The sequence below is a fragment of the Dermacentor andersoni genome, chromosome 1 (genome assembly GCF_023375885.2).
Source record: "Dermacentor andersoni chromosome 1, qqDerAnde1_hic_scaffold, whole genome shotgun sequence".
Classification (NCBI taxonomy): domain Eukaryota; kingdom Metazoa; phylum Arthropoda; class Arachnida; order Ixodida; family Ixodidae; genus Dermacentor; species Dermacentor andersoni.
In genome coordinates this window covers 121091395-121109071 of record NC_092814.1, presented here as the reverse complement: position 1 = coordinate 121109071, position 17677 = coordinate 121091395, and the positions used below count along the sequence as shown (strand labels likewise).

The 17677-nt window shown below is 44.9% G+C and overlaps 1 protein-coding gene across 1 annotated transcript; it reads right to left on the bottom strand.

Moving 5' to 3' along the window:
• Nucleotides 1-3732: 3732 nt before the first annotated feature.
• Gmppa (GDP-mannose pyrophosphorylase A) lies at nucleotides 3733-5656 on the bottom strand. The gene has a single exon (XM_050191200.3). The coding sequence runs from the start codon at nucleotides 5135-5137 to the stop codon at nucleotides 3848-3850; it is 1290 nt and encodes a 429-aa protein (XP_050047157.1). The 5' UTR covers nucleotides 5138-5656; the 3' UTR covers nucleotides 3733-3847.
• Nucleotides 5657-17677: the final 12021 nt, after the last annotated feature.

Below are 17677 nucleotides of genomic sequence, written 5' to 3'. Positions count from 1 at the left end.
TGCATGTAGCAGCCACAACAATTGCAGGAATGAAGCGACCCTATGTTTTATTATGTCGTGACATGCCCGCCACCTAAGTACTGAATATGAAACTAGTTCATAGAAATTAACAAGTATTACAGTAATTTATTTAGTATGCTCTGATGCTTGCCAGTATTTATTTTATGGTTTAGGCGATTCGGACCTTCACTTAATGCAAAAAAAGTTACAAATCGAAAATGTCATGTCAGTACTCCTTCATGCTGCACCATAACAAAAAACTCTCTTCTGTAGATCCAGCTCTACATTTGTGCTAATTAGCGAAAGAGGAATGACAGCTCCCTTTTGTATATTGCTGCTTGATCTCTGATCGCAAAGCTTTTAATCGCAGGGGCATCTGATGAATCAGTGATACTTCTGAAGGATGGCTGCTGGGGCTTAGAGCAGGGAGTATGTGCGATTACTTTGTTAGTTTACTGAAAGGGGGTAGGAAAGCAGTCTGTAAACAGGTTTTTCTTTTTTTTTCTTTCTCTCCAAGTAGAGCACTGCAGAAAAGCCAGCTTCCAGAATCTAGCAACACATTCATTTATACTGGTGGCAGACGCTGTTCTGAAATGAGAGTGCATAATCTCTAACGATTGCTTCATGACACCTTGGTTTTGCCAAAAGCTGCACACTGATGTATTATGTGAACATGAAGAATTGTTTCCAGACCGTTGTTGCTTTAAAAGAGCCCTGAAACACCTTTTCTCAAACTTGAGGTATACATTGAGTGCTGCACAGGGGGAATGCCATCTTAAAGCCTAAAGGATGTGGACAACCAAGTTTAAGGCAGGGCACTGGACTTGCAACCGGCTTTATTTCAGCAAAACATTGTACACAACACACCAAACAATTTGTGTAACAAGTCATAGTCACACACTTCTGCGTAATTAACCATCACGTACGGCCATGCCTATCTCATATGTTTGGCTCTTTGCTTGTCAGGAACAGGGACAGTGTGCTCGCATAGTCGTCCAGGCCCAGATTTTTATATAGGATGCTTCCAGAAGCTTGCAAGCAGTGTAGTTGTATGCCACAATTTAGAAACGCATGAATAGTTGTGAATGCGAAGACACAACAAGAAAGAGAAATTCTGGAAGTATTCTGTCAAAAAGCTGGGCTCTGACAACTGTGTTAAGTGTGCTGTCCCTGTTCCCAAACTTGGTTGTTCCCTTCCAATCAGTTTTCTTTAAGCTGGCATTTCTCCTGTGTAGCACTCTGCATAGCCCTCAGGTTTCAGAAAAAGCACCCTTGCCTTCAACTTAGATCTTTGCATTCCTCTCGGTTTTCTTTTTTCATTTCTGTTTCTGTTCACTGGCATTCCCCATGCACAGAACCATGCAACAATTTGCCCAACAAGCTACCCTCATGAATGTGGGCAATCGCTTTCAAGAACATACATATATTCTCTAATAAATTTTTGAAAATACCTTTTATGAAAGGAGACACAAGGAGTACAGTGTTTACGTTCCACATTCCCCTAAACTCACGTGCTGCCATTAGCAATGTCCTGCCTAGCCTATTGTACATTTTTTTCTTTCAGAATGCTTGGAGTAACCTTTTAAGATAGGCCACTGAAAAAACTTCCCTAGCGCTATGCAACAGGCAGGACGTGTTAACAGTCGTTGCGTTCCAGTTTCCCAGTTATACTAGACAGATCTGGATTCTGAAAGGATATGCATGCATGCAAGAAATTTGTGGTAAAAAATGATAGGCCAATGGCCAGTGTTTATGGGCTGCTGTCACCCGACGTCAGCTAGCAACCAGCCAGCAGTTCAGAAAATGATGAAGCCCATCTCTTTGAAATGAGGGGGAAGCTGTCCTTATGTGCCGTTTGTTAGCTTCACCCATAACTACAAAACTTGAGTTACTCAAGTGATCACACCTTTAAGCTCTTGGGGTGGTTCAGAGTCCCTTAACCGTTTTAATATTCAGACCTTGTTTTGCTTCTTTTTTAAGGCATATTTTCAAACTTCCCTTTCTCCAAACCACTTCTAAAGTGTTTCAAACCAATTTACTTCATACTACGAGTGCAAACCTAAGCAATGTATTTGTCATTGCCACAAATGTACAGTCATAAACAAGGAAAATGTTTTCTATTATAATTCTTCAAAATTAAGTTTATGTGAAACAAGCTTAGGCACCAAGCAAGTTTTTCACCCATTCTTCCTACGCTAAAGAAAGTCTCAAAGTGTGCGAAATTTTATTAAGCATGGATCGGCGCACAGAGCTTTGCCATACGGCTCTCACCAGGTCCTGCACAACCTACGAGCAGTCAGTGGGAGACTCAACTTTGAAAAGCTCCTGCCAAAAGATGCCCCAAAAATGAGATTTCATGTTCTCTGGTGCTGTTTTACTACGGAGATTTCACAGAGATTTCAAAAACACCACGTTTGAGCGCTGGCAAAGTGCTGCCATCTAGTAGTAGGGAAAAAAAAGAAACTTGTATGCAGCCTATTCATCCAAATCTTCTTGAAAACGGGAATATTGCTATGGACGAGCTCAGCTCGTCCAAAGCAAATTTTACCAATATCACATTGACAAGCTAGGCACATATAAAACGCTTAAGGGACTCCAATTTATTCCAATTTATCTCCAATTTATTCGCTCCACCAACCAGGCATTGCATGACTAAGGAGCAATGAAGTGTGCCATCTGCAGCTATTCTCGCAGACAGCCTTCTGGGGCACACACAAACAGCTGTGCAGGCGAAGTGCACTTGTGAAAATGCTCCAGTAAATAGTCCTAAACTCTTATTAACATTTGTTTAAGCTGGGGAACAGGAAAAATCATATTTACTACAGTATCTATATATTAAAACAAATACACCATCTAATTTTTTTATTTTTTTCCCACTTTCCTCTTGCGCCATTTTGCTACAGCAGACTACTCTGCCAGACTACTTCCAAAGTAATGTGCACTGCCCCTGTAGTTTTCCCTTAAGTGTCACAGCAAGTTGTCTGCAAGCATAGTTGGTGATGCTCATACTTGCAGCACAGATCTGCAGCATGCGATACTTGGTCTATGGATTGAATCTGCCATTTAGTCCTCTGTTGTGTGAATCTGCCCTTCATTACTACACGTTGAGCAGGCAGTGCACTGTGTGTGCACACTTTTAATATCATCGAACAAGGGTGTTAGCAAAGGCACCTGCAAGTCCATTGTCAGCAGCAGGCTTGTTATAGTACTTAGAAATGACACTAACAAAACTGAGCACTAACAAACGCAAGCCTCTAACTCCCATATTCACCAATGGGCCTTGGCTTACTGTTTAACTCCACTGAACACAGCGCCACCCCTCAGCTGAAAGGAACACTGCACTTCAATGCACCTTGGTGAATGAAGTGAAGGAGCTTCTCCAGAAACACACGTTCACCAAAGTACATTCAAGTAGATGCCCTAGAGTGCCAAGTCACAAAATTTTCTTCCGGAATTGCCGTAGCATGCCATTGAAGTGCTGTTACTTTAGTTGAGGAGAAGCAATATCATTGCATTCACTTTCATTCAAGGTGGGGTGCCAAGTGGAGAAATGTTTTGGGGCTAAATATTGGCTTCAAAAGGGAAAAGAAAGACTACTTTGTAATAATAGTGCTGACATGAGCTTTGCAGCATGCATGTATAAGGACATTTATCCAGTGAAAGAAATTAGTATTTCAGGCCCTTGCACAAGCAAACATCTCTCTCATGCACTGTTGCTTCTTGAGCCGTTAATGCACTCTTCAAATCTTTTATTGGAAGTTATAGAAATGTTTCCTCTTTCTCCCCTTTTTTCCATGCCGATTATGTTGTCATTAACAGGTGTGCCTCCTCCATTACAGGCTTGCTCTTAAAGAATTATCTCATTCTTGTAGCTTTGTGCCAGGTCCTTGTGAGGCAGTACAATGGAATTGAGTACAATGACTTCAGCAGGCACAGTGACATGACAGCCGAGCACCGTGATTGAAGGGTTCAGACGGCCATCAGCATTGAATAAGGGCACGTTTTCCATTTTGGCAAAGGGCCGGTCCGGGTTGGGGTCGCAGGGTGTGCCTTCCACACGACTCCAGGCACCAACCGAGCTGTCGAGACCCACGATGGAATGAAGAACAAGAGCGTGGTCGCTGACGGTGGCGTTAGCAAGCACCAATGACTCACGGATGCGTACACCGGCGCCAATGCGCGCCCCGGGTCCGACGGACACATTAGGCCCGAGTGTGGCGCTAGGGTCCACGCATGCCGATGGGTGCACGAACACGTCACCAAATATGGTGGGCCCGTTGGGCCCTGGACGTGCCAGACGCTCCGGGTGCTCGAGGCGGTACAGCTCGAGGTAATGTCGGTTGGCGTAGATGGCCGAGCCGGCCGTCTTGAGCTGACTCCACCAGCGACTAGTCTGAAAGACGTGCAGCTGTCGGCCGGCGGCGGCCAGCGGCGCCAGCACGTCGTGCTCCAGACTGAGCGCGTCCAGGCTGTCACCTTCTCGCGCGTGCCGGTCGCGCAGTGCTGCCCCGGTCCTTTGAAACACGTCTGGGCTGCACAGGTAGACGCCACAGTTTATGACGGCGCTGACGAACGTGGACGGCTTTTCCACGTAGTGTAGCACCTGATGCGTCGCCTTGTCCTCCACTATGCAGCCATAGCTCAGTGACTGTTGGCGCGTTGCCTCGGTGGCCAGCACGGTGACCAGGTTGCTTGTGGGCAGCGACCGGTGGAACTCTAACATTTCTGGCAACGGAAAGTGACCGCACACATCACCGTGGATCAGCAGAAAGGCCTCTGGGTCGCCTCGGCGAATCTGGTCGCGGAAGTGGTGGATGCCACCAGCCGTGCCTAGTGCCGCGTACTCCTGGAGGTAGCGCACTGGCATGCCGTACTCGCGGGTGGCACTCTTCACGAACCCCGTCAGGTCCGCATCATCGGCCGGGTAGAACCCAATGAGCAGAATCTCGCGCACGCCTGACAGGCCACAGCATGCTTCGACTAAGTGTTGCATCATCGGGCGACCAGCCACCGGGAATAGCGGCTTTGGGATGTCGAACGACAGCGGTCGGAACCGGGTGCCCTTTTGGGGTCCTCCGATTAGAATTACGGCCTTTAGCATCCCAGCCGTCTTCCTTGGTGTCGGCGACACTGGCATTCTGGCAGCTCCTATTCGTGTCAGTTTTAATCACTGCACTAGTTCCGTCAGCATGAGGACACGGCAGCAGTAGCAGGCAGATCGGTAGGTGCTAATCAGGCTCTCGTGGAAAACCGCGAGATCTGTCGCGTGGCAAGCGCAATCGAGTTGGCTTGGACGTGGCCACTGTGGCCGCTCCATGACGTCGTCAACGTCGTGGCTCTGGGTTGGGACCTCTCTCTATGGTTGGCACATTTGTTCATACCACCTACAGCAACGCGAACGCAAGCGCTCTGTACTCGATCATTAAGAGTAGTTTTGACGCGGATATGGGCTCTATTCTGGTTCCGCCATTTTCTTCGATGCGAGACGTAGACGCGACGCGCATAAAATGGCGCTGATGGCCCCGTTTTGCTTTCGTAACGTGACGCTAACTTGATGTTTTGCCTAAGAAACTGAAATGTAAAGCTGCGAACCTAATGTTCTTCTTAAATCAAAACAGGTTTCCTCCTCAGTAAAAAAAGGAGCTAGCTCAAAGCCTACGATTACTCCGTCGAAAACGCTTCTCGCTTCCGTCGTCTGCTGCGTACAGGCCGTCGTCTGCTTCATTAGCTAAGATGCGTGTACCCTGGAAACGGAATAAGTCATCGTACGTTGGCGCCAACGCGCTTGTTTTCTACCTTGAGACAACATACGCAACCTACCAGTGGTGATGAGCGCACGTTCTAGGCTATGTTAACGCTTTCGAGAAACGCAAGTGACTCAGCCCGACTAGGCTGGCTGAGAAAGGCCGAATGTCACCGATAGCGTGGCGCGCGCCAGAGATGTGCGCTAGCGAGACGCAAGCGCCGGCGCTGCCATCTCTTGTTCACTTCGCTGGTTAATCGCTCCGCAGGGGGAAACTGGGCTATGGTGGCTAGAATAACTGGGCGTCCAAAAACACTGCCGCCATGGACGACCGCACGCCAAGTTTCATCCTAGCATCCTAGGGGCCAGCGCTCGTTTCTCCCCTGGCGGAACGATTTCATCTCCAACGGGTGTAGGTTTCCGCCGCCGCTTCCGCGGTCGCGCCCGCGTTCATTTCGCGCTGCGCGCGAAACGTCTCTTGTTTGCGACGGCGCCTCTTCGGATGACCGGAAATTATGATTGTGTTGTTAACTGTCACGACAGCAATGTAAACACGAAATGGTTGATGCCACCAGTGAAATTCTGCCGATTCACAAGAAAATGGTACGAAATAAGCAGACGACACACATGGATTACTGCGGTGCGCCGAGCGAAGTAAACAACTGGCAAACGAAGCGAGCTCGTTCATTGATCACTCCTGAGTGTATGACGGTTTTTATATGTAACCCACATGAATTTAATAATTACTCGGTACATAATCCTTTTATTCATATAAAAACTTTAAGTTGTTCGACGAGCGCTTGTCTTGTCTTCTTTCTCGTGTTTCGTTTATGTGTGCGCTGCCCAAGAATGGAAACCACTTCTGTTGTATGCGCTAGCAGTGGCCGAAGTTCACGCGTGCCGAGAAATTGAATATGTGCACGATGCATTGAACATGACCGGAGTTCATTCCCGCTTCACCACTGCACCGATCGATCGAGTTGCTGGACGATACACGCCCGCGTCTTGGTCGTGCCGGCATTGCTGAAGCAGGAATGATTACTAATACTTTCAACTTCCGTCTCGTGAGCACTGTTAAAAAATGACCAAGCTGTCTACATTGCTGCTTCTATTCCATATTGTAGGGGACGCACTAGTTAAAGTTGTGTGCGCATGTCGTACTTCCCAAGCAACCTTGGCCAACTGCCGCTGCTTGGCCGATCGTCGGGAAATGATCGTCAAACGACTATATTGGCCAGCGAAGGTTGGCGAGAGGTCGGTATGACAACGGCCGCCGCCTTTACCGGCGGGCAGTCGGCAGAGGGCGTCTTGCCAACCTCTCTGTCAGACTGACTCCCGACCCGCCAGTTGGTCGCCGGCTCGGTACGATGGCAACGCGTCGGTCCAACGCCCGAGGCCGATGAGTAGCATAATTTAATTTTTATATCAATTCCTGTCTGTCGGTCTATACTTATAAAATTCTCACTAGGGAAATTTGTTATAGGTGAAGGTAATACATTGTTATGCTTACATAATTTATACTTTTCGTGACTATTACATATATACACAGCTGCATTATAGCGCAATACGTTCAGAAACAGCGATATATGTGTGTGGGACCGTTTTCTGAAGCAATATGAAACTCGTCGTACGCGTAAATATGTGAATTAACCTGCCATGCTTCTTTAAGGGAAATTCTCGGGATGCTTGCAAGGATTAATTCTGTAAACATGCGGAATTTCACGTGGGCTGTGGTATATATTATGAATTTTCGCTAATTCTTTTTTACTGTAATTTCAACACTAAACTTCTAGAAATATTTGGGGTTTAACAAAGCAAACGTCACTAAATTAAACTTGTACCTACCGCCCTAAACATGGCCTCCGAGATGCAATCATAGAGCGCCGACGAATCTCTGGGGCGGAGCGCTGAAGCGGTTAGTGCGACCAGACATCGCATCGCTCTGTTAGCGCTGCCCTCGGCGCGCTGCCACGTTCGCTGCACTGCTAGTTTTCCTCCTACTCCCTCCCACAAGCGTCTCCTCTCCACAAACGTCACCCCCCTCTTCCACCCGGACTCTCCGCCTCCGCGCCAAGAGCTGCAACACAGAGGCGCCTTCCCCACCCACTGCATTCAGCCACCACTAAAAAGAGACGCGTTTTACGATGCTTGGCATCTTTCTTTGCCTCCCTCAAGCTACTTTATGCATCAACTAATAGCGCTTTCACTCGTGTGAACGACAAGTGCACCAGAACATACGTATGCTCAGCCTGAAGTTAACTTATGCGAATTATTACAGAGTGTGGAGCTAGGAGTCCTTGAATTCCGCTCAGCAGACAGTACCGAGCGGTGATGCTTTCATTCCCAAACAGAAAAACTAATGCAGGCCTTGCTCCACAGTGAATTTTTTATATTTCATTTATCACGGCAAGACTATTCGACCCCTCCTCTTTTGGATATTTGACGTAAGGAAAGTGTCAGAGAACTAGTTAAACATCTATTTACTACAGCTGGCGCAGATATATTGTTTACTCAAAATGAATTGGTCAGATATGAATTCAGAATTTAAAATTTCGGAAGAACATGCGCGACGAGGTGATAACACTGAACGCACGCTGAGCATTTGCCAAAAGGCGAACGCGAATTGTATTGAACCAAGAATAGAACTACCGTTAGGAAAATGCATATTATGTGGAAACCGCTGGAAACAAAAAAACAGTGGCGCAAGAAAAAAAGAGGACTAGAAACAGAATGAGCCCTGTGTCCTCGTCTTTCACGCCATGATGTTTCCCATGAGCCAAATAGCCCAAGCAAACGTTATGCGACATACTAAGAATTAACTTCCCCTAATAAAAGTGCTGATGTCTTCATTTTGCAGGAGATGACTGGGGAGCGCCAGGGGTTTTCTGTTCCTGCTTTGCTACGGGACTGTGAAACGTAAATGCATCAATAGTATAACTTCGGTGTTGCACCTACAGCAACACAATCTCGAAATCTTCTCAGCCAATCTTTTCTTCCTTTTAGTAGAAATGATTTGGCTGCTACGACGGCGCAATTCATCTGCTACGGCACCGAGTCCCACTACCCATTCTCTAAATTTTTGTTTCTTCTTTCAAGAAATGGTTTGCCAAAGGCTCGAGGATCCCTTTTTACGAGTGCGTCCCAGCAAGACTTTCTCTGTTGCACGCTTCTGCAGCAGCACTTCGCGCTCGCCCAGGTTTTCTCGCATAGTTTCCGCGTGGGCGATTTTCAAATAGCAATGCAAGGTTTTCCCTCATGGTGCGGGCTGCCGATTTGACACTCGGCACGCCGCTTTCCGGTTTTCCAGTTGGGCTGGCAAGCGCTCTGTAGGCACTCATACATAACAGACAACTGTATCCTCGCAGTAAGCGCGTTTCTCTTCGGTGCAACAAAAAATACGTTCCTTCATAAAAAATCTAACACTTATGATTTCGGCTCATATGTATATCTACAGCACACCGACCTCTTAATGGAATAGTGCTTTATGTTCAGATTCATGATTTATCATTCGCTATGTGCCACTGGCTGCGCGCAATTCAGTCTAATCCTTCAGACAGCATGTGCCATCTTCTTCGGGTGATTCGTGACGGACGGCGCGGCGCTGCTCGAGACTGTGAAGTCTCCTTTCTTTTCGAACTCGCGCTGCTGCTTGCGGACGGAATGCTTTTCTCCGGAGCCTGAGGGGACGAAACTTGTTCTGGCCTTTTTTTTCTTTCTTTTTCAGCTTCTTCTTGGATCACTGGTAAAGAAAGTTGTGAGTTCGGCGGCAAGCGAACCGCCTGGTTTCCGCGACCCCGAATGTAAAGACGAACACAGCCCCCTCACTCCCCCCACCAACACGTCGCGCGAGAGCAGGCGGGGACCATTCATGCCGTGCAGGCGGCGATCATGTTACAGCGGGGCTGGGGAGAGGAGCGGGCTTCCTGCCGCCGGAACGCGCCGGCGCGCGTATACTACTCCTTGCCCCGCAAAACACACAGTGGAAGGTGCGTGCTATATCCTAAGAATTTGAAAAGGCGGTAGCGCAAGAAGACACGGATGGAGACGAGAGGACAAGGATGGGTGCTGAACTTTCAAAAACATTTATTGTGAATGAATCACGAATATATACATGCTGTCCGAGCCCGGTTTAATCATCTGCGCATTCGTAAATATGCCAACTATTTGTCTGACAGCGTGATGGATGCCATGTTGACACATCCCCATGCTTACACAGCTTTTTTTTCCTCTCCTCCATCGATGATGGAAATAAAGTTAAAGTTCACTTCTAGAAATCGGTTCAGATTCTGCGATTTCCCGTATAACACGAGTTTTACTCTTCTTAATAACGAAAGTCTTTACAAGGTCGGGCGAACAGTCCCTGCAAGTCAGACAATGACTTGCCAGAAAACCTTCGAAATCTTTTCCTTCACGCGGATTTTTTTACATTGTTTGCGTGCTTCCTTAACCTATCATTAACACATCTCCCAGTATGGCCAATGTACACTATTCCGCACCTTAAAAGAATTTCATAGACTACCCCTTATGCGTATTCAATAAAAGGCGGCCTGTGCTTTATGCCGCAGTCACGTTACTGGCTTGCTTCCGGGTCGGTCATTCTACAAAGCTTTTACAGCTTATGGGGAGCAGCGAACACTCGTAACGCTGAGCCACCTTTTCCAAATTGTGGGATAGTGTGTGAACGTAAGGTATCACAGCTACATTCTGCCTACGCTGTGTGCGGGTTTCGCACGTTTGTGGCTTTGTGCGCATATTTCTCAGCAGGTTCCCTGCAGTATTCTTAGCAAAAAAAAAAAAAAAAAGCCCTCCTCCATTGCACCCTGTGAAAGTGGATGTACAACGAAACGATTGCCGACGTTAGACGACGTTACTCAGAAACCAACCACCACTAACACCACAAGCGACGTACGTAACGCGGGCACGCATGTATACGGAAGTGCAGCATACATGGCCCCCGCCAAGCGCAAGAGCCTTATGGAACTAAATGAATCTTTGAGGGTAAATTGTCAGAAAATGCGTAAAATACAACTTACGCACAAGCTTCAGACATGATAACTTCGGATTGCAAATCGAGTATGCGGGAAAACATAATTCTGTTACGCGGAAACTGAAAGACAAAGCCCTTTTCTAGCTGCCATTTGAGGTCTGTCTGAGTGGCCACGGCCGGTAGGTGGCGGTACCTCAGATTAGTACCACAGAGAAAGGCGGAAAAAAAAAAGCGAGCTCGCCATGCAATAGGCTGCATAAACATGCAGGGCGCCAGAAGAAAGGAAAAGCGCTTTTAAATTGAGGAGCAGTTAAATAGAGAACAAATCGGGGTGTATGCGGCTATAAAAAACGCACCTTAGAGACTTAAAAGATGCACCAGTCATTGAGAATTATGTTTGGGAAGGTTGCAACAGAACTAAATCGAAAGGAAAGGGAGGGGGGCCGGAATGTTCAAATGGGAAAAAGCATATTCAAAGTGTCAAGGGCATCTTTGGTTTTCAGGCACAATGAGTGGAAATAAAACTTGGCTGGGCTTAACGTATTTATGAACGAGAAAACATTGCAGAGAGAAGAACCAAGGCTTAGCGGAATGCCTAAGTGCTGATATTAGGCGTTTTCGGAAATAATGCCGAAATTACCCTGTTAGGTGACATGAATGCCCACATACAGGATCTAGACGTTTATACCGACAACAACAGGAAGTTATTGCTGGACCTTTGTGAGCAACGTAACCTCGTTATCGTAATTACGGGCCGTAAATCTGATGGTCAGATCAGATGGGAAGTTGGAAATAGGCAATCGACTATTGGTTACTGTCTGATGACGGAAGATATTTATGATAAGTTCAGATCAGTTGAGATAAGTTGAGCCATTGGCGAGTAAGACTGTAGTAACACAAGGACTGGCCATAAACGCACCATTTTGAAAATGGGATATGTAGTTGTGAAGGAGAGCACGGAGCGAAGAATGGCCAGTCCAAATTTGAACGCTCAACAAATAACAAATATAGCCGCGGGAGTCGAGAAAGAACACGGCAAATGGCCAAGCAAAAAGTGGGAATACAATGAGCTTCTAAATGTAATGACGAGAGAAATTAGGAAGGAGAAGCAACACGTTTGTTGGAAAACAAAAAGGAAGTCAAAAAAGCTGGTGGAACAGCGTGATACCCGAAGCGATCGATGAACGACAGAAAGCATTACGAGAACATAAGCAGGCATAGAAAGTGCAGCTGCCACAGGTTGAAGTAGACAGAAAATTAGAAGTATACTTCTAATTTTCTGTCTACTTTTTTTTTTTCTTTTTTTTTCTGTTTATTTTTTTTTTCTTCCGGTATATATACCGGAAGAAAAAAAAAATCTTTTGTTATAATACTGGTTCAAGCAAAGTTCAAAGGTGAAAGTGAACGTTGGTTGTCGGAAATACGTGAGAAAAAGAAGGCCGCGCCTAGAATATTTTGGAAACACACAAACTTATTAAGCAGAAAGTCTGGAACACAACAGCATGTCCTAGACTAAGATAAAAAAAATGGAAGGGGATGCGACATTAAATTACATCCGAAAAATAACGACCGAATCATTCCAAGGCAATGATGAAGTAGTTTTAAAGAAGAAGAGCGTTAACGAGAACCAGAGAAAATTCTAAAGCGCACAGCCATAGGGTTAGGCGAGGTTCCCGTTAGGCTGATTAGCGAACTAGGATCAAAAAGTAAGGAAGCTCTGTGGGAAGCAGTAGAAAATGGCTTACAAGATAGGCGAATACCAGACAGCCGGAGACAAAGTAGAATGAATTTAATGTATAAAGATAACGGAGAAAAGAATTGAATTCACCCATATAGACCGTTGACCATTATATCGGCAATATACATGTTAGCAATACAGGTAATTAAATTACAAGTGCAAACATGGGCAGAGAATGGTATGGGAGAACTTCAGAACGGGTTCAGAATAGGCGTCTGGATGATAACTTATTTGTTCTTATTCAGTGTATTGAAATATCCAAAGAGAGGAGACTGTTTTATGTGGCTTTTTTAGATATTACCGGAGCGTATGACAACGTAGACCACAAAATTTTGTGGGATATTCTGGAAGGCATAGGCAACGACTTTATATAGCTTTTGACAGAGACCTACCTAGAAAATACAGTTTGCGTTGAATGGGGAGGGATGAGGAGCGAGAAGTAAGTTGATATCAACTAGGGACTGCTGTTTGTGATGTACATGGTAAGTATGAAAAGGGCGCTAGAGGGAAGCAATTTTGGGTTTTTTCTCTCATACAAACAGGCGGTTAAAATAGTAGAGCAGTAGCTTCCAGGATCGTTTTATGCGGACGACATTGTGTTGCTAGCTAACAAGCGGAGTGTTATGCAACGCCTGGAGAATATATGTGCACATGAAGGTGAGAATTTAACATTTGAAATTTAGTGTTAGGAAATCAGCTTTTATGGTAAACAGTACTCAATGAAAACAGTGAACAGACAGTAACAATACAGGGCCAGGAAATACCTCGAGTAAAAGAACACAAATACCTCAGTATACACTAAAAAAAAAAAAAAAAAAAATCCACGCTTAATCTCACGCTAAACTGTGAGTTTTAGCGTGACGCGCATGTAAGTGAGGCGCGGATGACGTTTCAGGCACCCGTGACCGAAAATAAGCGTGACATTCCTTTGTGTAAGCATGAGGACAAGACTGCCTGCCATGGTTCTGTCTTGTGCGAGCGTGAGCGAGCCGCGTACGCGTGAGAAACGCAAATTACACGCTTAACATCCCGCAGAGCGCTCGCGTGGGAACTTTCCATCACCCATATAAAAAATCCGAATAGCGGATCCGTTTTATATCACGGGATCTGCGCGGAGCGTGGGCGAGGGAAAACAACGCTGTGTGTCTTCTCACTGCCCTGCGGTGAATGCGAAACTTTTCTTGGGGGGGGGGGGGGGGGGGGGGGCTGAAGGAGACCGTGGTGTTTTGAAGACTGCACCCGGCCATTTTTCGTGTGGATTTTCTGGCGGACTGCCACGAGCGACGTTCGTTCATTGCAGCGCAGAGCTTCCGGTCTAATTGTCAGAGTTGGTGTGTATCGCCATAGTATCGCCACGCTCACTTCTACAGACCTTCATGGCGTACAACGCCGGTGGTGTCTGCAGACATTGTGCACTGTGCCGAGTTTACGAGAGTTTACGAGAGAGAATCCACCGCGGTCTGACGGCTCCAGCGCCATATGGATAATGGATATATGTAGCTGTCCCTCACCTGCTATTCATGGACGATTTAAATATACAGGTAAGAACAATACTCATGGTTCGCTTTTGTTAAATAGCGGCTGACTGCCAATTGGTCATGATTTCCGGTATGTGCTTGTATGATGTGTGGTGCAAAATTTGCCGTAATGGTGAATTTATTGAAAAGCGAGCAGTAGCGTTGATCGAAATAGATAGCAGTCATCATCGTGCTTGTTTAACAAGTTTTAACACCGGGCTGTTGGATTTTTCTGAATTGTTCAGCTAATTGCGCTGAAGTACCAAATTCACACCATTTCTATTGTTTTTAATTTATCTTCGCCAACTCACCGTTCTCTCTGTGCCCGCTGCCATTTCGCCTCGGGCAAGGGTGGCGAGCTTGGAGTTGTCACTGCATTTTGCACTGTGCTTCTTCTCATGGTTTAGAACTCTGTTAGTGACGCATCGATGTGGTGTGCCGTGTATGCCGTGTAGTTGCCGCGTATGCCGCTCATAGTATACTGCGGCCTATAATGTGAAAATTCATAATTTTGTGAGCTATTTGTCGACTGACAGTAACCTGCATCTCCGAAGCGCTGCATGCGAGGTTGCAACCACACGCGCTACTTAATTTGTAACCTCAATTGCACTCTGCATTAGAATATCTATCTTGTGTAGCTCTGCATATTTTACATTTTTAGCTTTAAAAAGAGGAAGTGTGACTGTGTTCGATGAACACGAATGTACTCTGCCCGTTGCAGCTCTTGATTTCCAGCTGCAAACATGTCTATGTCCACAGTGAAAGTTCACGTGTGATAAGTTCACGTAGAATGCCATTCTTGTCAGAATTTCCATCTCCATTGGGTTTAGAATTAAGCGTAACTGCGTTTTTATAGCTCATTTTTGCTTCTATAATGAAAGCTTCTATCAAAAGCGTTGCCACTTGTGTTCGAACTTTTAAACTTTATTTTTATCAAGAGTATAATGGAATAATATCAGTTGCAGCTATGTGACTCACCTAATTGCGTTTTGCACATCGTTATTTTGTTTTTCAGGTCCCATTTGAAAGCAAATAAATGTTTGGAAGTAGGATTGATAAAAATGAACAAAATTGAAAAGGTTCCTTCTGATCTTATCAAAAACACTGAAATTTTCTGAGCCTTCATTCGTCGCTTCAGAAGCAGGCTTGCAATGCATGCTCTCATTAATGCGGTGATTTGACCATTTTTCCCATATCCCCAAATTCTAAAAACTTCCGGACCGCAACATTTTAAGAGCAGTCAGTAGGAGAAATCTCAGAAGTGCAATCAATGTTAAAGCAGTGAAAAAGCAAGAGGTACTAGTTTAAACACATTTAGCCTAAAGGAAACATATTTTCATCTCTAAAGTATTATACTTTGCGTATAAAGAATTTTTTTTTTCAGATAGCGCTAAGCGACCTTATAAGGTCATGCAGTGTCTGGGGGGAAACAAGGCTCCTCATATGCGGCCGTCAGCAGGAAAACGCTGAGATGAGCGATGACACATCCCTAGAAAAGGCACTAGTGATGTGCATATGCCTTAATGGTATGCAATATGTAACATATCCGGCGGCATATGGCCAATTTTAGTGCAACCAACTTAAAGCCAAGAACAAGCAAAGAAATATCATGGGTGCAAACTACATTAAAGGATTTGTTTACTGCGTTGCGCATTTAAACCAAACTCGTATGAAGACTTACGCTTTCTCAGTGATCTGAAAACGCTTTAACTTTAAGTTTTGCTTTTAAGCATCAACGTTTCATTGTATCATATTTTCTGGGAATGAATATTATGAATAAAAGATTTACCCCAAGATGAAATATGTCTCATACTTTTTTCGCTGCCTAGAATGTTCGTCCTTCTTATAGAAAGAGGCCAGTGAAAAAAATATTATCAGGTATCAAGAAGGCGCCGTGACCCTGCTTCAAGCCCACCAAATATGAACTAGTGTTTGAAACTTGTGAACGTGTCGGTGTACATATACAATTACAAGAAATAAAGACCTGTATCAGAATCTTTTGCCTGGCATTTATGCGGCATGAAAAGTACAAAAAAGCGTTCGCTTTCGTGTGGTACTTCTATGCCAGCCACCACACAAGCATGATGCATGATGCGCATGCATCATGCATCATGCTTGTGCGCATGCGCACTTCGTGTAATATATATATATATATATATATATATATATATATATATATATATATATATATATATCGTCTTTTTTTGTGAGACCGAAAGTCCCCTCTCATGTTATATTAGTGGTCGCATCATTTTGTGCATATACGCTAAGCAATTAATTGGTTTTTTAGTGACGTGCCACAAGGGATCATGCACACTGTCCGACAGCCGCTGAGCCAATTCGTATATTTAAGAAGCTGTGTTGATGCAGCTTAGTCTTGCAGAGGCCGCCAAATTTAATGTCTTGTCATCGGTCACAAGAAAAGCTAGCATAATAAAGTAACGGGGCACGAAAGGTCTTCACGAGTGGTTCAGGCAGCAATTGAACAACACTTTGAAATTGAACCTTCAGGCCATGCGTTCACACGCGCCAGTGCGTTCCGACAGGCTGCGCAGACCTTTGAAGAAGTGAGAGGCAGCAATTTTTTGTTGTTGTTGCTTTTGCGTAACAAATGTTGAAGGACGAATATATATAATGACGGAATACATACCAGCTATACAAAAGCGATTACGGCGGTTCATCACACGGGGAAAAACAGCAACCATCACATACAGACGTCAGTGACAGTTCATCTGGCAGTTAGATCACCTTCCGGCTAAAGGATGGTTCTGTGTTTTGTTCTGGACTGATAGAACTCTAGTAATTAGAGTGAATAATGAAATCAGAATCAAATTTATTTTCGCCATATATGCGGGTGCGCATGCAACGACCACTATTATGAGAGCAAGAGTACGTGGAGACCAGTGTGCAAGTCGCAAGAAGAAGACATATCGCGTAAGTATTACATTTGCTTTACCAAAAAGCACAAGATTTCAATACTTCAAAAACGGATATGTTTGCAACACTATTGTGTCGTTCATTATTGCTTTCTTCTTTTGTAGTTAAACTATCGAGAAAATAACTATTTAACGGGGAACAAAATTTAATCAAGTGGATATTGCATTAGACAGTTCTCGTAATAGTCATCTGAACTGCAGAAAGAGTCAAGCAAAATTGTTCGCGAACGGCGCGTTAATTGTAAACGGCCCTGTCGCAGCACAGAAAAAATCGTCAAACGAACTAAGCGCAGGCGACTCGTGGACTGTACAGTTCTAGGAAACATTTCAGTTGAATGTTTTCACTGGGGAGGGTGAAAGAAGCGATTATACGAAGGCGGATTGTGAAGAGATGTCAAAATCTGCAATTTTTCTAGCTATTGTCGATTCGTCTAAGAATAATTAAGGCTGCATGCCAATCAATGTAAATCATAAAATAGAGCATTTCTGCTGTCGACGTGGATTTGATTGGGAAGAACTAGAGTTAGATCAAATTCTTCCAATTTTCGCTCAATTAACTAATGACGTTCAACAATCAAGCAGTTAAGAATTAATAAATTCATGGTATATCATGAGTGTTTTTTCAAGCGCCGTCTCCTGTGAAGCACATCTACCATTTTCGTGCAAAGCTCTCTGGAAAGCGTATTGACTGTGTATGCATGCATGCACCTATCGAACTTCGTGCACATATAGACGTGATGCTTTGACGACAAATAC

Coding starts and splice junctions, on each gene's coding strand:
- Gmppa (XM_050191200.3), bottom strand. CDS start 5,137: ATGCCAGTGTCGCCGACACCAAGGAAGACGGCTGGGATGCTAAAGGCC.